The sequence below is a fragment of the Pelodiscus sinensis genome, chromosome 5 (genome assembly GCF_052426305.1).
Source record: "Pelodiscus sinensis isolate ZL-2025 chromosome 5, ASM5242630v1, whole genome shotgun sequence".
Lineage (NCBI taxonomy): Eukaryota > Metazoa > Chordata > Testudines > Trionychidae > Pelodiscus > Pelodiscus sinensis.
Genome location: NC_143056.1, coordinates 34,424,890 through 34,447,145, shown reverse-complemented (window position 1 = coordinate 34,447,145; position 22,256 = coordinate 34,424,890). Strand labels below are relative to the sequence as shown.

At 43.7% G+C, this 22,256-nt stretch overlaps 1 protein-coding gene across 1 annotated transcript in view; it reads right to left on the bottom strand.

Moving 5' to 3' along the window:
- The window catches only part of KCNK10 (potassium two pore domain channel subfamily K member 10), a 114,521-nt gene that overhangs the window by 8,141 nt on the left and 84,124 nt on the right, over positions 1 to 22,256 (bottom strand). The window contains exons 5-6 of the mRNA XM_075926750.2: positions 4,506 to 4,692; positions 1,200 to 1,342 (exon numbers count right to left, since the gene is read on the bottom strand). Of these exons, the coding sequence (XP_075782865.1) occupies positions 1,200 to 1,342; positions 4,506 to 4,692 (330 nt within the window). The remainder of the gene's footprint in view (positions 1 to 1,199; positions 1,343 to 4,505; positions 4,693 to 22,256) is intronic.

The following is a 22,256-nucleotide window of genomic DNA, read 5'->3' as shown; positions in this document are numbered from 1 at the left end:
CTTTATGCCAGCTGCTGATCAGGGTTTTTTCCCCAAGATTGAAAAAAAATTGGGAAATTCACTGTGAGTGCTTCAAAGAGACATTTTAATATCCCTATGTGATTTATTGTTTTATTTTTAGCTCCAGGTACATGAATGCAGAATGATGACTTCATGTGCCTGGCGTGAAAAACAAACATAACATAACATAGAATAGGAAGTTCACATAGCTTTGGTGTTGTATGAATATGTCTTCTAATACAGAAAAAAATAAGAGTGAAAGAAATGAATTAACTGATGTTGCAGCCTTTCCCAAGGTTCATTTGAAAAGAGAAGAATAGTTTTAAGCTAATATAGCTTGTGATCAGCACACTAACACAAACCAAATTCTTCCATGATGTATCTCACATAGTATCTTTGGAGATGCACCAGAGACCTCAGGTGACTCAGCTAACTTCACCAATAACTCTCTTGATAATGAGCAGCAGTACTAATTTGGCAAACTCAGTTATGCATTCCCTAACTAATCTGCCAAAGTAAATTTCATTGCGGATGTAAGAGGGGGTGTGTGAAATTAATATATAGTTCTTGAGCCAATGCTTAATAGCATAATGCTTCAGGCAAAGCAGCTAACCTCGTTTTCCACCCTGATTATCAGTAAGTCACTAGAATATTGTCTTCCCTTCCCCATGAACTGTGGAGGACAGTGTTTGGCTGAAATTAACCAAGGGCAAGTACTAGGACAGTAACTGCTCTTGCCCAATGTTGCAAAAGTTTCTTCTGATTTGGTTTATTTTTTTTTTATTTTTTTTTTTAAGTATCTTTCTACTGGCATTTCTACTTCATTTTTAGAAGAGCTGGACCTGAACCCAAATCTTAACTCTGAATCACTATCCCTGAGTTTGCGGGTAAGGGAAAAGTGGTTTAAAATCCATCCAAAATTAAAGTGTGACACTTGCTTTATAATGAGCTAAATCAAACCCTGTGGTCAGTTCCCTCCCCCTCCCCTTCTCTCATTAAGAAATCAAGAGATTGGAGCAGTTTAGTCATGAAAGGATCCAAAATAGGAAGAAGTTTGAAAAGAAGCAGCCAAAAGGATAAATAAAAGAGATTATTTAGCACAGGTATAAATAAGGGACCATCACTCCCTGGTCAGCAGTGATTTGGCATTTAAAGTTATCTTAAAAAGTGATAATTTACTGATCAATTAGCAGTCATACCTCTTCTTTTGTCTTCTTGGATAGAACTCTTAGCCAGTCTCCAATCATACTCAGGACAGCAGCAAAGTAGGCAAGGCCAACAAGGATCCAAAACCAGACCAAGGGCTTATACCACTCCCGATAATGGATATCAGTATTTCCCCCTGAAATAAGCATACATGCTTCTGTTCATGTGCAGATACAAGGTTGTGTTGTCTGAGGAACAGCTGGAATTCCCCATGTCCCTTCCTAAACTGAGACCTGTCCTAAAAGGGTCTAATGTTCTGCTGCTATATGGCTGGTCAGAATATTCTGTAAGTTTTTTCTTTACATTAAATAATACTTTGAAGGAAGATATTGGGGCCCCAATTTTAATGCTTGGTTAAGGGCACAAACAACTTTCCAAAGACTAATCCTAATACAGGTACAGAGTATAATTTTCTGATAAACCAGATACTATATTTAAAGGAATGATGAGCCAGTAAAAGGGCCTTATAGAAAATACATTATGGAAAATAATATTATCTGAAGCACATTTCACTAAATTCTACACATGAGCCAAACCTGAAACCTCATGTTATAATTAGGATCCAAACTTCCAAAGAGCTTTGGGGCATGTCTGGATCTGGGGATTTGACCTGGTCCAGTCTAAAGAAGGGAACATGCAGGAAGAGTGAGTCAATACCAGACCCTTCTGACTATTCAGAACCATTTAGAGCCAGAGTTTGGATTGGGGCTCTTCACTTGTTATATTTTCTGTTTTATCTTAAACAGTTTCATTCTAAATACAGAATCTAATTTTCCTGTTTTACAATTTGGGTAATAAATAGCATATTTCAATTTATCTAAGGACGATGCACATGAGTGTTATATGTTTATATGTTTATAGCCACAGGAGAACACAGGATTTTTCACTACCAATAACAATCATAATTACAAATGAATGTTTTCCCTGGAGCTTTTACAGGCAATTTGCAATCTGATACATTCTAATGAGCCCTTAAAATGAGTTTTACTGAGCTTGAGCATGAGTGTTCTTACAATGATTGAACACTCCCTTGAAAGCCTAGCATTCAGATGCTGGCAGAGAGTCAAATATTGTTTTTTATTCTAATCTCACTTCATACACACTATGCATCACTTTGTCTTTCCAGTCTTCCTCCATGTGAATCAGAGGGAGGTGGAGGTTGTCATTGCTATAATACAAGCCATTCTGGTCATATATGCCCCAGCAGAAATTTTCTGTAAAGTGGATTACCGTGGTCTGTCATATTAAAAAGCCAGGCTATGGATGAAGAGCCACCCTACCTTTCTCAGGCTACCAGATTTCCCACTTTGTTCAGCAACAGCAATCACTTTTTCTAGTTTACAAAGACACTGGGCCAAATTCTCAGATGACATAAATCAGTGCAGTTCCCTTGTCATTACTTGCCTTAATAGTGTATCTTTATTCCCATTTTACAGATGAGGTAACTGTGGAAGGCAGCAATTAAAGAGTCTTCCTAACAGTCACACAGGAAATCTGTGGCAGAACCAGAACAGATCCCCAAATCTTCTGCTTCCCACTCTAACTCTGCTATCATGAGATCATCCTTGAGGCTTTTGCATTACATTCCATTTGACTCTAATAAAACACCAGTTGTGGGATGCTGAATGATTTTGAATTTTATTCTTCTGAACACTCTTAGCAATCAGATTTTTTTTTTAAGATTTAAAGAACTAATGTTTTAGAATTAAATTTCTTAAAAAAAACAGAGGGGAAGGGAAAGTTCTACAGACCCAGGAAAAATATTGTGAAACACCCAAATTTCTTTGGTTACCTTCTTACGATACCACAAAAACCCAACCATCAGTGGATTCTTCTATCCATTATTCTTCACATTCAAATAGTTAAAGATGGACCAAAGTCAAAAAATTCAGATCTGGATCTGAATTTTCCCATAGTTCAGGTGTATTCAGATCTGGGGTTTGATTCAGGCCCATCTGCACAGATAACTCATGTCTTCCCTACCAAAATAAGAAAGGGAGGGTGAGGGGGCTGTTTATAAAAGAACAACTTTTAGCAAGCAAACTGGTCACCAACTGGTTCAATCTGAATTGTTTTAACTCACTCACATTTCATTGGTGTAATGGGAAATAATAGGACAACTGCATAGTGATCTCTTTGCAACACAGGGATTCGTCCTTGTCTCTACACATTTGTTATAGCCACTAAAATTAATGGGAATGAAGCGCACATATCAATGGGAAGATAGATGCTCTTGGTTTCTAACCACCTTTTCCTCAGCAAAGCTTCCATGACCATCAATAGCAGGACAGTCCTTTTGCTGGTAATTGATGGGGATTAATATTTATGGTACCTGTTTAGGACTATACTCATCCCAGAAAGTACACAGTATCCTCCTAATACTCAAATACACATCTCCTTAGGTCAGATCTGCACTGAGGGGGCAATGTAGAACTCAGATACACAACTAGTTGACATACCTTCGTTTGAGTTACCATAGCATCACCACCACAGGAGGTCGACAGGAGAAACTCTCTCATTGACTCCCCTTACTCTTCTCGCTCCGGTGGAGTACCGGAGTTGACAGGAGTGCAATCAATGGTTAATTTAGCAGGTCTTTACTAGACCTGCTAAATTGATCCTTGGGAGATCAATTCCCACAGCACTGATCTCCCGGTAAGTATAGACAAGGCCTTAGTCCCTTTTCACTTCTAATATTAGTGTTCCTTAATAGGATGGCTGCAGTTTCAAAATTTGTATCATGGTTAGAGAGTAAAATCCTGCAAGCTGTCTCTGAGAAAGCTGCCGCTCATGCAAAGGAAGCTGTGCGCCTGTTATAGCAGCTACCACATGTATTGGACGTAAAGGCTCAGAGATACACCAACATGGCCATCCAATGGGAAAACCTCATCAGGAAAACCTCATCACCTTATCTATTTGCTTCCCCGATTAAGGCCGTTAGTCATGTGATGCAAAAGGCACTACTACAATTCAGATGTCATGAATTCACTAGGAAATTAATTTCACTCATGCATAATTCACTGCATGATAAAGGAAAAGGAGAGGTTCCAAGAGGAAGACTGCTCAGCACCTGAGCTCATCAGATGGCTAGGCACCTGGAGTTTAAATTAGCTTGTCCTGCTATGTGCAATTTGTCCGTTGCACATTGACACAGATGAAGATATTTAAAATCATTTTCAGTGGAGTTCAACATGTGTTTAAAACCCTGCTCTGCACCTTTGAAAAGTATATAGGAGCCAAGACACCTATCCCTGGCATCACTAGAATGAGGGCAGCATTTCAGGGCTCAGATTGCTCACCTGCTACAAAATCGCCAAAGCCAACTGTAGTTAGAGTGATGACCACAAAGTAAATAGACTCCAAGGTTGTCCATCCTTCAATCTGCTTGAAAATGACTGCAGGGATGGTCACAAAGACGATGCACCCTGCCAGGATGAAGAGGATAGTGGAGATCACCCGGATTTTTGTCTGACTCACTTGTTTTTTCTAGAGAAGGGAAACAGCAAGAGAGAAAACATTTTTGATAGATTACTGGCACTTTATCCCCAGTTGCTGAATTTAACAAAAATTACAGGCCTGATTGTGTAAGTAAGCCCTTAAAAATTACTCTTGTTTCAGACAAGGCACAACCATGGCTGCTTCTGCTGGTGCAGGTACTTCTGCTTTTTTTAAAAATCTATATCAGGCTGAATCTCTCGACATCTCCCCTCTATGGTGAGCTCTATTGCAATGCTGCTCCCTGTTTTCCAGTGAGTGGCATGTGTGCTAATTTACAAGAATTTTGGGGTGTTCCACATCCCAGAGCAAATGAGATTGTGACTTGGAGTAGCTAAGGATCCATTGCAGGTTCAGAAAAATTAATGGGGAGTGCATAAATACGTACATGTATACACACCATACACACACTCACACAACCAGTGTTGTCAAACACAAGCAGTCAAAAATTATGAATCTGATATAAAAAAAATCATAAAATTAGCTTAAAATCATGACATTATTAACTAACAACACTTTGGGAGTCTCTCATTTGATTTTTAAGCCTTTAGGATGCACTCAGGTCATAGTTTCCAGCTTTTCACAGCAACCAGAAGTGCTAGAAATTCACTATTTTTTTAAAATGAATGACTGCTAGAGATGTGGCTCCAAGGAAAACACTAAATATCATAAGATTGGAGATAACATTGTGGCTACGTCTACACTGGCATGATTTTACGAAAATGTTTTTAATGGAAAACTTTTCCGTTAAAAGCATTTTCGGAAAAGCGTGTCTAGATTGGCAGGATGCTTTTCCGCAAAAGCACTTTTTGTGGAAAAGCGTCCATGGCCAATCTAGACACGGTTCTCCGCTAAAAGGCCCCGATCGCCATTTTCGCGATGGGGGCTTTTTTGCGGAAAACAGTACTATGCTGTCTACACTGGCCCTTTTGCGCAAAAGTCTTTCGGAAAAAGTCTTTTGCCCGAACAGGAGCAGCATAGTATTTCTGGAAAAGCACTGATGATTTTACATGAGATCGTCAGTGCTTTTCCAGAAATTCAAGTGGCCAGTGTAGACAGCTGGCAAGTTTTTCCAGAAAAGCTGCTGATTTTCCGGAAAAACTTGCCAGTCTAGACACAGCCTGTGAGACCCGGCAACACTGCAATGGGCGCCTATGTAAGATTATGCTGATGAGCCTTGAAGCAAGGAGAGAAAGACCATTCTAGCTGCTGTAAGTTGAACATCTATGACAGCAATGTAAAATTAATTTTTTCAACGCTATGTTGAAAAAAAAATTTCAACGCTGGTTGGCCACAGTCATTGAGGCAAGATTCTGATTTTGGTACAAATCTAAATTAACTGTTAACTTCAATGCAATTACTCCAAATTTATCGTGCTGTAAATGAACACAGAATTTGGTAAAATATTTGAAGAACTCTGAGAACCACTGGTGTATTGTAGATTAATTCAAACTCTAATTTAAATTGTATGGCTACGTCTACACTGGCCCCTTTTCCGGAAGGGGCATGTAAATTTCACTAGTCGTCGTAGGGAAATCCGCGGGGGATTTAAATATCCCCCGCGGCATTTAAATAAAAATGTCCGCCGCTTTTTTCCGGCTTTTAAAAAAGCCGGAAAAGAGCGTCTAGACTGGCCCCGATCCTCCGGAAAAAGTGCCCTTTTCCGGAGGCTCTTATTCTTACTTTGAAGTAAGAATAAGAGCCTCCGGAAAAGGGCACTTTTTCCGGAGGATCGGGGCCAGTCTAGATGCTCTTTTCCGGCTTTTTTAAAAGCCGGAAAAAAGCGGCGGACATTTTTATTTAAATGCCGCGGGGGATATTTAAATCCCCCGCGGATTTCCCTACGACGACTAGTGAAATTTACATGCCCCTTCCGGAAAAGGGGCCAGTGTAGACGTAGCCTATATGTTTATCCTGGAGAGGGAAGGTTGAACTCAAGGGCTACGTCTACACTGGCCCCTTCTTCAGAAGGGGCATGCTAATTTTGAAAGTGGGAATAGGGAAATCCACGGGGGATTTAAATATCCCCCGCGGGATTTAAATAAACATGGCCGCCGCTTTTTTTTCGGCTTGGGGAAAAGCCGGAAAAAAGCGTCTACACTGTCCCGATCCTCTGGAATAAAGCCCTATTCCGGAGGATCTCTTATTCCTACTTTGAAGTAGTTCCTCAGTCAGATAAACTCAGAATTGCAGGATTCCACTTTCTATTGTTTTGTATGATATGTAGCTGACATGGCTAGAGCAAGAAGTAAGTTCCTCTAAAAGTTAACTGGTGCAATGGTATTGGGCATTAGCCTTTCACACTGGAAGACCTGAATTCAGACTTGCCCCACGCACAGGTTTTGAGCTTTATTTCCCAATTTGGTGGCTGCAAGTTGGACATGTCACTTAAATGCTCTGTGCCTTAGTTTTCCCAGCTATAAAAAGGGAACACCATGCTTCGCCACCTCATACTGAGGCTTGAACAATGTTTGTAAAGAACTTGGAGATCCTTGGCAAAATAAGTGCTTTGGATCAGATATATAATATTAGTAAAGTAAACATAAATATGGTGCTTCTAGTCTGCATATATCCATATCAGTATGCATTTCAGTGTGAGTGACAATGCAATCTTGAACAGGATAGGACCATAACTAGCTGATGCAAGGTGGTACAGATCAGTACAGCAAACACTTGGGACATCTGCTTATTCAAATCATCATTATAAGTCTTTCTATTTCATGGACAAATCAAAACAACCAAAAGTTTTTAAGAGAAATTAAAATTTGACTAGAAGCTTAGGGAGTAGCTGAGTTAGTCTATACAAAAAAACCAACAAATGGTCTGGTAGCGCTTTATAGACTAACAAAACATGCCCTCATTCATACTACTCTGCACCTCCATGTACACCAAGGCAAAACAAGGATAAAACACCACCAGACCAGAATGTGTATTCACTTGGGCTATGTCTAGCCTGCAAGCCTCTTTCGAAAAAGAGCATCTAGACTGCAAGCAGTACTTTCGAAAAAGCAAGCCGCTTTTTCGACAGAAAGCAGCGAGTGAGTCTGGATGCTCTCTTTCTAAAAAGCCCAGTTGGCATTCAAGAATGCCTTTTTTCGAAAGAGCACTTTCGAAAAAAGGCGTTCTTCCTCGTGCAATTAGGTTTACCGCCGTTGAAAGAAAAGCCGCGTTCTTTCGATTTAATTTCGAAAGAACGCGGCTGCAGTCTAGTCGCAGGTGAAGTTTTTTCGAAAAAAGCCTACTTTTTTCGAAAAAAACCCTGAGTCTGGACATAGCCTTGCAGTGTGTCAATATTCCCTCTAAACTTTTCCATTCATGTGTGGAATCAATTTTCATGTGTACCAAGGCATGTGTGAATATGCACCGCCAGTAGAAACAAAACTTAGCTGTGGGTGCTCTGCTGATCAGCTGGGCAGCATCTGTACAAGTGCACAGACTACAGGGAACCCTGCTATGTACTAGCAGAAATGATTACTCAAGGTGATGAACCCATCATTTTTAGAGCTAGTGACAATAGCACAAAAGCAAGAATACTCTCCCCAAATACATTACTTGCTGAACGATAATATGTGGAATACAGTATAGCAGCAGATCAGCAGGCTCAATTATTTTTTCACAGTGTGGACTAACACGCTAGCAGAAAGCTTGTCTCATGGTGTGACATGGGGCCCAAATGGGTTGCAAAACTAGCAAGCTAAATGAACTAAACTCATCCTTTAAAGGCATATTATAAAAGTGTATAAATGGTAATTAGGACCATTTCTTACAAATAGCTAACGAAGCCATGTTAGCTAGATTAGAGCTTTGAAATGTAGACTTATACTGTTAGAGAATTAGAAGAATATAGTGATTGCATTTGTCTGCTTTTACCTAAATCTTGTTAGAGGTTAACAATGTAAACAGAAGGTCCTGTCTATTACTACAGTCTATTGATTCAGAGATCAAAAGGGAGTATTAACATTTAGCTGAAACTTAGGTGTAATATCACTGTATATATTTCTATTTGAAGTTTGTAGTAACTGTCCATGAAATGTTTAATGGATAAATTACCTTATGCTGATGAATGCAACTGAGTACCTATGTATACATAGGAAATAGGAGGTTTTACTTCAAAGTCACAATGCTTCACCCAAGGAATACATGATGTCAAGAGGCTATCGATAACCTGCCAGAGATCTATAAAAGAACTGCAGGGCTTTGATCCTGTTATCTCAGATCTGCTAAAGTTAGTGAGGGGACGCTTAAGTCACAAAACTGAGGTTTCCAGATATAGTCTGGATTTCCCTGTTAATTCTCATGGAAGTTTTTGAACAAACTCTGTATATGGATTGCCTATTTGGACTGTTATCTGAAGAACTGATTCTGGAAAGAACTTTTTACAATTCAGCAGCTCACCACCTCTACTATGAAAATGACCTAAGGACTTTGTTCATATTTGTATGTATAATACTCTCATTTCTTTTCAGTAAATATTAGTTCAGTTAATAAGAATTGGCTGTAAGCATGTATTTGGATAAGATTTGAAATATTTCTGGACCTGGCGGACAATTTATCTGATCCCTTCGGACTGGTAGAGCTTTATGTATGATGGACATTTTCAGCAACCTTCATCATATTTGACTTGGCTGTCTGGGTGGGAGCCCAAGACTAGCTTGATTTATGAGAGCTATGTTTTTGTCTTCAGGTAAACACCGTTTTTTTGCTGGCCTGGTGAATCAAATTATTAGAGTAACAATCAGTTTGAGGGACCATCTGGACCATTCTCCATGTGTGCACCCAGATCTCTCTGGGCCACCAGCAAATGCTCTGCAGACCAGATATTGAAAGCCAGCAAAATAGACCACAACTAAATCCTTCAGTCTGTCTGTCACCATCTGGCTGGCTGGGCTAATGGTGATATGGCAACTTACTGATAATTAGCCATTGCATAGGATTGGGTCCTTGAGGTGAGGCTTTGGGTCACTGAAGGGAAAAGCCATCATGTCAGTGCTGTAAAACCATACAACCATGAGGAAACTGAAATAAAGAGGAAAGATACAGAGTCATACCCCACCAGAGGCCTGGGAACAGCAAACCCATTGTGAGAGTCAGGCTAAACAGAAATCCAGCCTAAAGAAAAGACGACCCTGAGAAGGAAGGGACGTAAATGTGCTTCCCCAGCTGATTACATCACACACAAGGTTGTGTGGCTGCAAGAGGATCAGAAATGGGCCCTCATTGCTCCTTCACTGAAGAACTGCAGGCAGAAAGATGCATTCAATTGTCAAGAGAAACACTAGCGAGGCACTAGTCTGGATGAAGGAGACCCAAGATGCCAAAGGGTATAAGTGTTAGTGTATCATGGGCAGCTGCTCTTGAAGAGACCACGAGGCGGCTTTACTGCTGGCTTATCAGCTGTGAAAGCTCAGTGCTATTGATAACTTCTGACTACTGCCAAAGGGCTTGACTTCCAAGGGAGCAGGTTGTTCCAAACTGTGACATGCCAAAGACTATGGGGGACTTGGTTCTCCACTTTAGCTACACAGGACTATGGGGAACACCACTCTTGGGCTCCTCAGTGACAAAATACAAAGACTGTCAGGAAATACCTCCTTGGCTGCAGGACATAACCAAGTGTGAGCTTTCCTTGAGCCTGCGGGTTAGTACAGGTCATTTCAAGTGAGGATGTCTTAGCGTCTGGCCCTCTGAGGGGTCAGGCATCTCACATCCCTGTGACAGTCTCTGCTGAGGGGAGTGAGCCAGCCCAGATCCACCACTGGCTAAAGAGCGTGCAGTGGTTATTAGTTAAGTAACGTCTGGGCCTAATAGAGAGTTATGAGTGTGCAGGCAGGAGCCCAGAAAAGAAAGAGGAAGCTCCTGGGCTGTGTCTACACTGGCATGAATTTCCGGAACTGCTTAAAACGGAATACTATTCCGTTTTCAGTTTTTCTGGAAAAGGAGTGTCTACATTGGCAGGCTGCTTTTCCGGAAAAGCCCTTTTCCCGGAAAAGCGTCTGTGGCCAATGTAGACGCACTTTTCCGGAAAAGAGCCCCGATCGCCATTTTCGCGATCGGGGCTTTTTTCCGGAAAAGACTACTGGGCTGTCTACACTGCCCCTTTTCCGGAACAGTGTTCCAGAATAAGGACTTATGCCCGAGCGGGAGCAGAATAGTTTTTCCAGAATAGCGGCTGATTTTGTACAGTAGAGCGTCGTTGCTTTTCCGGAAATTCAAGGGCCAGTGTAGACAGCTCGCAGCTTATTCTGGAAAAGTGGCTGATTTTCTGGAATAAGTGGCCCAGTGTAGACACAACCCTGGAGTGCAAGCAGCTCAGGAGAACTGGATAGGAAATTACTCCAGCAGCATAGGAAAGCCTCCTGACCACAGAAAGAAAAAGCTCCAGAGAAGATCAAAGTACAAAGCTGCGCAGGCATGGGAACCTGGGCATTACCCTGAGCTCCCGGCAGTGGAGAAGGCTGGGACTCAGTGTAAGAAGCTTATTTAAATAGATTAGACCTCTAAAGGGGCATAGTTCACTCATTGAACTTACTGAGACCCCACTCAGTGAAACTGAGGCAGAGACATGGCTGAGATTCCATATCAAGGCAATAAGAGGCACTCCAGGGATGAATGACAATTATTACACTGCCCTTAAGAGAAGCACGAGCATTATGTTTACATAGGAATTAAATATGAGGCTAAACCAAACTCCTTTGAACTTTGTGAGTATTTAGCAATCAGAATATAGATTTGTATTTTGCAGATGGCTTCTATCTTTATAAAGAACCAATGATCGTCTGATGCTTCCAAATTTGGGGGAAGGATTGCAAAATGTGGATCTAGATTGACATTTTTCATCTTAAACCCATCTTTACCAATAATTATGTACATGATTTATTTTGCTCCTTGCTTAGTATGGCCATTGTTTTGACCCGCTAAAGAAACTTGTAACTTTAACCCTCTAAAGAAACTTAGTATAAGCAATATATGTCAGTGAAAAATAATGGTATCATTTCCATTGTGCATTTGGAATGCTACAAAACTGCAGTACCTCTACATAAAAAATGATTGATAGTTTGCATTCTTCTCACGAGTAAGCTTCTTGGCACTGTCATTTTCCTACAAGGAACTCCACTGCAGTCTATGCTGCTCTGATTCTTGGGGCTAATGTACCACAGCTTTTACATCAAGCTACATTTAGGTGAGTCACAAACTAAACCACTGCAACATTGTAAATCATGCTGGATTATTGCTGAAAACACAAGACACATACACATTAGTGATTTAAAAGCTTCAAAAAGTTCAGACTTTGGGTTAGGGTTGTATAAATACCCAAAAGTTCAGATCTTTTTCTGAACTTACAGAATCTGCAAAATTGGGTGGGAAATCTCATGAAAGGGCCTGTGAGGTTCCCCAGAAACTCCTGCTTACATTTAGGGGTACAGATGTGCAAAAAGCCTGATTTTTCTGTTTGCTGGCTAAACAAAAAAAGTTACAGATCAGATTGAAATAAAACATTCATTTCAGGTCAAACAAAACATTTTGTTTTAATTTTGGGTATTCCCAACCACTTTTTTTATTAAAAGTAAAGCAAATTTGGAAAGGTTTTATAAAAAAACTGAGGTGAGGTTGATGCTCTGCCCCCCTCCCCTCCAATCCTCTAATGAAAGGCACTCACCTGGAATGTATGAGATCTGAGTTTCAGCTCCCACTCTGTCATATTTGGAGTATGGATTTGAACTTTCATGTTTCTGAATGTAGTTGCATGCCCTGTCCTTTGGGCTAGAGAATATTCAAAGGAGACAGGTTCTCCATCTATCCAGTTGAAGTTATTACACTTCATACATTTAAGTATTCATTGGGCAAAAGAGATTGACTCACTCAAGAAGACCCTCTAACCCAATCATTAGGACCCTCACCAACAATAGGGGAGACAGACATTCTCATTCCTACCCAGCATAGGTAGCTGAACTTGATTATTGGACTTTTATGTAAGGGGGACACCACCCTGTCCTCAGTTTTGTGAATGGTACCTAAATCCTCTTTTAAATCTAGCCCCTACACCCAAAAATTTGGCTGAAACTATTTGGCAAATCCATGAAGAATTTGTGGATTCAAAACTTCTTCTTTGGGGGGAGGGGACAAATAATAATGTTTATTCTGTGCTACACAGCACAGAAGTTACCTGGGAATAATTGTCTTCATGGTCTTTTGGCACAGCAGCATCCAGTCACAACCAGCACCAAGAGGTGTGTGAAAGTGAAAAACAGTGACATCTAATTTCAGATTTAGTTTGGTGCAACTTTTGAGTGAAGGCTCAGCTAGATTCTTAGTTTATCAGAATGATGCAACAGATGCACAATGTTTTCCTGAAACCTCCTTTTCTATTAGCAGGTGTTGACCTGCTGGGTAAAAGTTAAGCAAGTCCTATTGACTCACTAAAGCAGATGGCTCATTACTATAGTGAGGCATAGAGGAGCAAGAATTGGGCCTTTGATTCAGGAGGCCTGGTTTCTATTCCTGGCTCTCTGTCACTGGCCTGCTGAGTGACCATGGCCATACCTCTTCACTTCCCTGTGCATCAGCCTCCCCATCTGTAAAAATGGGGATAATGATACTATGCCCTGAAAAGTGCTTGGACATCTATTGAAGAAAAGTGCTATATGAAGTAAGTATTATAAAATGAGTGGAGTTGCTCTCTAGAGAACAGTTCTAGGGCAGGGACTGAACAGTCCTGAAGGACTGGAGAAACCCCAAAAGCAACCAACCTCGGGGAGAAAGCTTGTGCTAAACATTATACTTTTTAAATAAAACCAGAAAAGAGAATATTTTTTTTACTCTGCCCTGTTCTGTCTCATGGAATAGCTTCCCATCATGGGAACCACTATAAAAAGAGTGGCTATTCTAATCACTGGCATAGAGAGACACCAATGTGGCATAATCAATCATAAAGAAGTAATGCCATACAAATGGCATCATGGTGTAGTAGTGAACCTACTGGAGGAGATCGCTTGCAAAAGGAGAGCTCTTTACTTTCCATTTTAAATAAACTGAAAACACTTTTGAGAGGAATGTTTTCTTTGTTGTTTTCCCAATAAATCCCCCAAACATTTGAGGAAGCAGGTAAAGTGTTTCTGAGGCACACATCAAATAATAAATTAGTACCTGCTTATGAGAAAAATTGCAACTTGAATTCAAAATGAGCCAATTTGAGAGAGACTGAGGAAGAAAATGGCAAGAGAGAATGGGAGCTATTTCTAGGATGCAAGTTCTTAAAGTGTACTCTTGCTGGGATAACATTACATCTACACTGTGTGACCTGCACTGGCTTCTGCATCATTTCCATGTGCAAATAAAAGTATTGATTTTTACTTTAAGCGAGATGAGTACTGGCTATGTTAGTGATCACCTTTCTCCCCATGTGATATTACTGCAGTTCAGGTCTAGCAGGAGACTTCATTCCACATTTGCCCTCTCCAGTAATCTTTGCAGCACTGCCTTTCTTTGTATTTTTCTCTTGATTTTCAGTTACCTTAAAGTTCAGTGGAAATGTATTCCATAAGAATGGCGTGTCCACTCAACTTACCTGTCCTCTTCCCCATCCTAAGTATTTATTGGGACTGAAAAACCTTTTTACTATTTTTTCCTGTTAGCTCCTATAGTGCAATTATTACTACAACATTGTTGATGTTGACAGGACCCAACTGAGTTTTCAGTCTAAGTTGAGGACTCAGGGCTAGCACTTAGAAAAAACACAACTTCCTTTGCACACTGAGTAGATATGATCCAGAAATCACCAAGAGATAATCACTAGGGGATCAAATGTTGGCATTTTTACCTTTACTTTTAAGAGAAAATTACCCTTTACAGTATTGAGAATAGTACACACTATTCCAAGACGTTGTAGCTCCATCTTAAGTTTTACATAGAATCCCCTTCAATTTACATTATTGATACTTTTTTCTCCATTGCCGCTCTGAGTTCATACAGTGTAACTCACTCTTAGATCTGCTGTTGTTGTTTTCCAGTGAGCAGGAATATGTTCTGCAGATTTTAACCATGCTGTTTATCTTCTTTCCTGAGGTGTGTGAATTTACATTGATTCAGACTGAATAGCATCCTACTGCAGACAGCTCATCCTCCTGCTGTCTCCAGAGTGCTTTGAAATTAGAATAAATCTCTTTGGCTTTGTCTGCACTACATGTTTTGTAGCCACTTCCATTTTGGGCAAAAACCCTGTTGTGACTTATGTTAATGAGTTCCTCATTAGCATATTTCAGCCGCAAAGATGTGTAGTATAGACATAGCCTTTGTGAATGAATGTCATCGTTCTAGACTGCTCCCTTTGTCCAATTGATTCACTCTTGATTTCATGTCCTTTTCAGGCTGCCACTTGTTTTTGTGTGTTTGTTTTGTTGGGGGGGGGGAGGATAGCTTCCCTCTCCCTGCTCCAAAAGAAAATTAAATATTTCTCACAAAATGGAACATTTTCAACTTTAGCGTCACATGGCTCCCTATGGCATGGAGCCCAGGCAACTACCCTGCTTGCTACTCCCTAATCCCAGCCCTGGCTTTTAACCTACTAGTTATGCAGAAAAACATTTGTTTTGGCCCAGGTGGTCTGTGGAAATTTTATAGCATGCTGGGAGGGCCTCAGAAAAGAAAAGATTGAGAATGACGGGACCTTAGAAAACAATTCTGCTAGTGGTGCACAAGCAAGAGTAGCATCCAGCATGCACTTTCTTAGCTATGTTAGTGCTTCAGGGAGCACAAGAATAAAACACCTTAGAAAGTTGTACTGGTTGTACCTCCCTTAACTAGGACCCTCTGGTCTGGCAATATCCATGGTCCAGCAGGACCATAGCTGTTCCTGGACCACAGAGTCTAGGTATAGGGAGATTTGGCTGCAAGGATGGTGGTGGGGGAAGGGACTCACCCAGGAGTCCTGTGGGGATGGGAGCACAGGGGGGAGATCTGGCCCCAACAACTGGGCAGTAGCAGGGGACCAGCAGCAGCTGCACAGATCTGGCCCTCGCTGCAGTCAGGAAGCTCCAGCCCTGTCTGTCAGCTCCAGCTCAGGGAGCAACATCTGGCCAGGTAGCAGTGGGGCAGAAAGCGGGGGGGGGGGGGAAGCGATTTAGTATGGGCCTGAAGGAAAGGGACCTCCCCTGGTCCAGCAAATCCCCTTGTCATTGAACAGTCAGGTTCTGAGCGTGCCGAACCAGTGAGGTCCAACCTGTATTTGTTACCTACCATCAGCAGATATTCTCCTGAACACACTACTTGCTATTTGTTCCTGGCTACTTTTTCCAGTAAAACTGCACTTTAAGCCTTCAATTGTTTGAGTACATCATGTCCAAAACAGCTCTTCAAGGCATGGACCTTCTCTGACACAATGCTGGTAAACTGCTATGTAGGCCTAGTATATTATCTGAGGAATACTAATGGCTCCAAATCTCTGTTCTAGCTGAGCTGAATGTGCCATAGGAATGAGGGGGGAATGGGGATGTCTTTATTTCACCTTTGTATTTTCCAAAAGCTGAGGCAGGCAAGCAGCTGGCTCCTGGCACAAACTTAAGCAACTTCAAGACTGACACAATAGTGGGAATGCATTCCTTATGCCTTCTCCTTCTGAAATACTCCTCCTTCTGCCAACTAGTCCCCTGTACATCCCATAATCCAGAGGTTCTGGGGCTGCTCTGCCAGTTCTACACTGTGCCAAAATCTCCTTTACACCAGATGTTCCTCAGAAGGATGATCCACTGGCTTTTCAGCCTTGAAATGCTAGCAAAGAAAGCACACAGATGTCAGAACAGAGACCATAGTATTTTTCTCCTGCTTTTTGGTATCACCAGTTTTGGATGGTGTTGATTCTAAGCCTTCATCTAGATCACAGATGAAATTTAGAGAAGGTACCTTCTGCTGGTGTAAAGAAAATGAATAGCATGGTTCGGGCATGTCTACACTAGGAAATTATTTCAAAATAACTTAGTTTGAATTAACTTCTGAAATAAATATTTAAAATAGTGTGTCCACAATCCAGGAAAGCCTCGAAATTAGTCCTAGGCAGGCTCCCTTAATGTGGATGTATTATCTGAACTTAGAGCCCCAGGAAGCACTGAGGAATAATTATTTTGAATGACTGGGAAGTAGTTATTTTGAAATAGCAGCAGTGGAGTGTCTACACGACTGCTATTTTGAAACAACTATTTCGAAATAAGTATTATTCCTCATGGAAAGCAGGAGTTATTATTTCAAAATAACCAGCCCCTTATTTCAAAATAACGGACTTGGTAGTGTGGATGCTCCACTTGTCATTTTGAAATGAGGGCTTAAAGAACAACTTTTATAGCAAAGGGTACATCTAGACTACAAACCTCTTTCGAAAGAGGCTTTTTTGAAAGATACTTTAGAAAAAGCCTCTTTTGAAAAAGAGTGTCTAGATGGCACTAAGCGGATTGAAAAAGTGATCTGCTTTTTCAAAAAAGAGCAGACTGCCTGGATGTCCAGTCAAAAAAAGAGCAACCGGAACCACATCTGGCAGATCATGGGGGCAGCCTTTACTTCCGGGTCCTGCAGCACACTCTTTGCAGAGACACGTGTTTAAAGGGACCCCCCTGAACAGCCGTTCCTCTGCTGCTGCAGCTGGCTTGCCTACCTCCTAGAGGGACAGCAAAGCTTCTGCAGTGCTTGCTTTGGGTGCCCTGCTTTCTGGGACACCACAGCAGTTTGGTTTTTGGTTGGGTTTTGTGCTTTAGAATCTTATTTTTGCCATGGAGTCAGGGCTGCCCCGGCAGGCGATGGCCACACACTGTCATACTTCAAATTCTGCTGCAACTACATGAGACCATCATGATGCTCATGTGAGATCTTGATTCAGAACCCAGCCTTGAGCCCTTTGCTCGGGCTGCAGCACCACTGCCCTTGCCACCCAACTTATTCCTAGACAGGCAATTTTGGAGGCTGGTCACAAGTACAGACTGGTGGGACCAGCTCGTCATGGAGCGGTGGGACGACCAGCTTCTGAATGCGTAAGGCCACATTCCAGGAGCTGTGTACCTGGCTTGCCCCTTCCCTGCAACAACAGGACATGCACCTGTGGCCCACCATCCCCCCTGGAGAAGAGGGTGGCTATTGCCCTCTGGAAGCTGGCTATCCCCGACAGCTACTGCTCGGTGGGACACCAGTTTGGCATGCGGGATAGCCCATGAGGGACTGTCAGGGCAGAGGGAGTGGGGGATGGTGTGGGAGTGTGGGAGGGCTCCTGGCTTCACTCTGACTTACAGCTGGGAGGGGCTGCCTGAGGGAGGGGCTCCTGAGGTCGTGGGGGGAAGGTATGAGAGGGCACCTCCCAAGGACTCGGGCACCCCCTCTAACTTCCTATTCTGTGTGTTTCTAAGTGTCTATTTCTGCAGGTGGTGAGGGCCATCAACTCAGAGCTGCTGAACAGGATTGTCCGATTTGGAGACTTGGACACCATCGTGGCCAGCTTTTTTGGGCTGGGATTCCCGAACTGCAAAGAAGCGCTTGATGGGACTCACATCCTGATCCGCTTACCACCCCATCAAGCAGCCCAGTACATAAACAGAAAGAGCTAATTCTCCATGGTGCTGCAGGCCCTGGTCAACCACCAGGGAAAGTTTACAGACATTTATGTTGGGTGGTCAGGCCAGGCACATGATGCCCGCATCTTCAGAAATTCCTACCTGTACCACAGACTGCAGGCTGGAACATTCTTCCCGCAGCGAAACTATGCTGTTGGGGATGTAGAGATGCCAATGTGCATTGTGGTCGATGTGGCGTACCCCCTTATACCCTGCTCATGAAACCCTATACTGGCCATCTGGATGCAAGCAAGGAACAATTTAATGTGCACCTGAACCAGGCTCGCTTGCAGGTGGAATGCACCTTTGGGCAGCTGAAGGGGAGGTTTAGGTGCCTGCTCACTCACTTCGACATGGGGGAATGCAATATCCCTGAGGTGGTGGCTGCATATTGCATGCTCCACAACTTGGTGGAGAGCAAAAGGGAGGACTTACTCCCAGGGTTGGGGACACAGGCTGATGTCGAGGGGAGGCAGTTCGAGCAGCTGTCCACCAAGCACATCAATTGGGGGTCCGCATCCGGGAGGCCCTGCATGAAAGATTCTCAGCGGGAGCCCAATGACTCTCCTGAGAACCTCCCCAATGGGGCCTGTGGCCTGGCCCCCCCACAAGACCTTTCCTCCCACAACCCATCCCTGCACCAGTCTCCAGACAGTTAACACACACACACCAGGTTTTCTGAGAAAAACATTCTGTGTATTAAAAAACAATCAGACAGTGTGCAATGAATAACATTCACTAACAAAACGAAAGTATTTTCAAATTTTTTTCAAAAATGAACTTTCTTGTAAATATAACAAAGTCTCTTTAACTGGGGAGGATGGGGTCTGTAAACCTGGAGGAGGGTGGGAGGCTTAGCGCTGAGGGTGTCATCTGGGCCGCGATAGCCTGCCACCTCGGATCTATGGCCTTAGCGTGCTAGGGGTCAAGTGGGGCCTAAGACAGTAGGGGCCTGGGGAGGAGGGAGGACTGCAGCTGGGTCTGTGATGGCAAGGATTGGGGGGGGCAGGAGTTGAGGGGGACAGTGGGTGAGGGGGAAAAGGGAAACTGGAGCAGGTTGAGCGGGAGGACTGGCAACGGGGGCAGGACCTGAGACACCCGTGGCCTCCCGGATAGTGGCACAGATTGCTGACCGGTGTTGGACGAGCTCATCCAGCAAGCGCCTGTGTCACCGAGCCTCTGCTCGCATCCTCTCCGCCATGGTCTCCTCCATCCTTTCGAGGACCTCAATGTGCCTGCGCATGAGGTCGGTATAGATCCACCAGTGCCTGCAGCTTCCAAGGGTCTGGCTGGATGGCGGGACAGGTGTTGCATGTTGGTCTGCTCCGGCAGGTCTGGCTGTGGAGGATAAGAGGGAGAAGTGGTCAGTCATGCGTGCACACACTCTCCCTGCTTGTGATCAGTGAGTAACTGTCCTTGGAACAAGGGATGCCAGTATTCTCACTGCAAGCCCACGTGTGGCCTGGCCAGCAGCCCCAGCCTCACAGGGGCCCCAAGGTGGCTAGGGCAACATCCACTCTCCCCAGTCCCCGCAACACCTCCCCCATGGCCACCCAGGGAAGTGTCCAGCCACAGTGGGTCCCTGGGTGTAGGACAGGGACCTGGAGCAGCTTGAGTCTCCCAGGATCCCCACTCACCCACCACCTGGCCGTGCAGGACTGTCTGTGGAAGCGATTGTGTCGCACATGCATACGTGGCCGAGTGCTATGTGTGACACTTGTGTGGTGTCGTGCGTGTGCCCTTGTGGCCAGCCTGCTTCCCGCAGTGCCTGGTGGGGGACGACAGCCCTTCCTGGGGTCAGACATGTGTGGGGCCCTCCCCAAGCTGTGAGCAGCTGCCCATCTGTGCCCTGGGACTGAACGTGCTTGCATATGCACAGAGAGGTGCAAGCTGTCCAGGCACAGCATGACACATGAAGATTGGGCTGCATCCCCTGTGCTCCCACCTCCGCCATTCTGTGTGTGTGGCAACCTCACCGCACTCACCTAATGTTCCCTCACCAGGGTCAGAAGATGCCTGCGAGGCCTCCTGTGTCTGGGGGAACAGATCCAGGGTGAGGCTGACAACACTCCTGTTGGGGTCCTCCTCCTCCTCATCCTGCAGCTGCTGCTCCTCTGGATTGTCCTCAGCCACCTCTTGGCAGTGCTGGGTTGGTGTCTGCAACCCGGACTTGACAAGAACCCAGGCAGAGAGGGGTTCCCCACCCCCAGGATTTTGTCCATCTCCTGGAAGTACGCGCAATACTGAGGCACTTCCCAGAGGTGGAGCTGAGCTCACGGGCGCTGGCATAGCTCTGCCTCAGTTCTTTCACGTTGGCCCGCATTTGGTCCAAGGTCCGAGGGTGATGGCCTTTCTTTGCCAGCCCCTCGGCCATGCGGCCATAGATATCTGCATTCCTGCGTCAGGAATGCAGAGCCTGCAGAGATTCCTCCTCTCCCCAAAGTTCCAATAGTGTCAGGACCTCAGGCCCTGACCAGGCTGGAGCTCGTCTCTTCGTGCTCCTGGATGAGCCTTGGGATGGCTCCTTGGAAGGACCTAGGGGATTTCTGCGGTCTTGGGCTTGTGCCATGACCACTTTGTAGAAATGCAGGGAGAGTCGTGTGGTCAGTGGCTTGCTCTGTGGCTGGGTTCCTGCCACAATGGCTGTCCAGGGTGCCTGTGCCTTTAAGACATGGCTACAGACAGGAACAATAGAGGTTTTTCCTGCAGATGGAGTGTCCACCAGAGCTTTTCCCTGGAGGCCTGTTTAAAAAAAAATGCGTCCATACACGCTCTTTGCAGATCTCTATCGAAAAAGGCATTCTTCCTTGAAAATGAGGTTTACTGCTGTCGACAAAACCGCTGTGTTCTTTCAATTTACTTTCGAAAGAAAGCAGCGGCAGTCTAGACCTGGGTGAAGTTTTTTCGAAAAAAGGCCACTTTTTTCAAAAAAACTGTTTAGTCTAGACACACCCTAAGGGTGGTTGTGCTGGTTCTAATTTAGAAATGCACTGCAACTACCTGAGCCGACTCGGACACATCCAGACAGCAGTGCCACATCAATGAAAGGTCCTTTTTTTCCAGTTTATGAACATGAACATTTCCAAAATCTTAGCAAAAAATATAATATCAAATGTGGCCCTAGAAATTTCTCCTGTGTAAGGGCTTGAACATTTCTACCTTTCCTTTGTTAGCTGTAAAAAGGCTTTTACTATCAGCTGAAATAAGTCATTCAGGTTTCTTCAGATTGTGTTTTCAGGAGCTTTTCTTTTACTGCACAATTCCCTAGTGACAGCCAACAAAGCATCAAAACCACAGAGGAACTAAGCTCTGACAGCAAAGCTAAGACTTGGTTGGACTTGATTTCCAAAGGTTACACAGAGAACTTCAGACATCAAAAGGAAGTTGTGCTCCAGTCTAGACTTCTTGATGTAGATTGTGCTGAAACTAGCTAGCTGCTGTATATTTTCATCTTCATATTCCTTTGGCTTGAAGTCTTTGATTCTTTGGTTGCTTAGGAATCACTGTTCAGTGTTCTCCAATACCCTCTAGGAATTTGATGCTGAAATCTTTGGCATTTATATCGATATTTGCTATGGATTTCTCTTAGCTTTAAATACTAAAAATGGCCCATTATTGAATTCTTACTAGAGATGGAGCCACACCACAACATCAAATCTGAAACCAGTTCCAAACTTTTCAAAGTCCTTGATTCTCAGATTTATGGTTTGGGCAAAGCACAGGTTGTTATTGATACATTGTCAAAAGGCTGCTCTCTCAGGTCCTACTCTTGAAGCGATTTTATTTGACGTATGGATAAAACAGGTGTTCCAACAGTGTGGGCAAGGTGAGAGGAGGCCGGTTCTCACTCCTGGAAGGGGCAGGGCATTGGGCAGAAGGGACAGGGCAGAACAGCCAGCCTGGAGTGCCACCCAGAGCACACAGTACCAGCCCTCAGGCAGCCCTCAGCACTGCCCAGAGCATGGCACACCC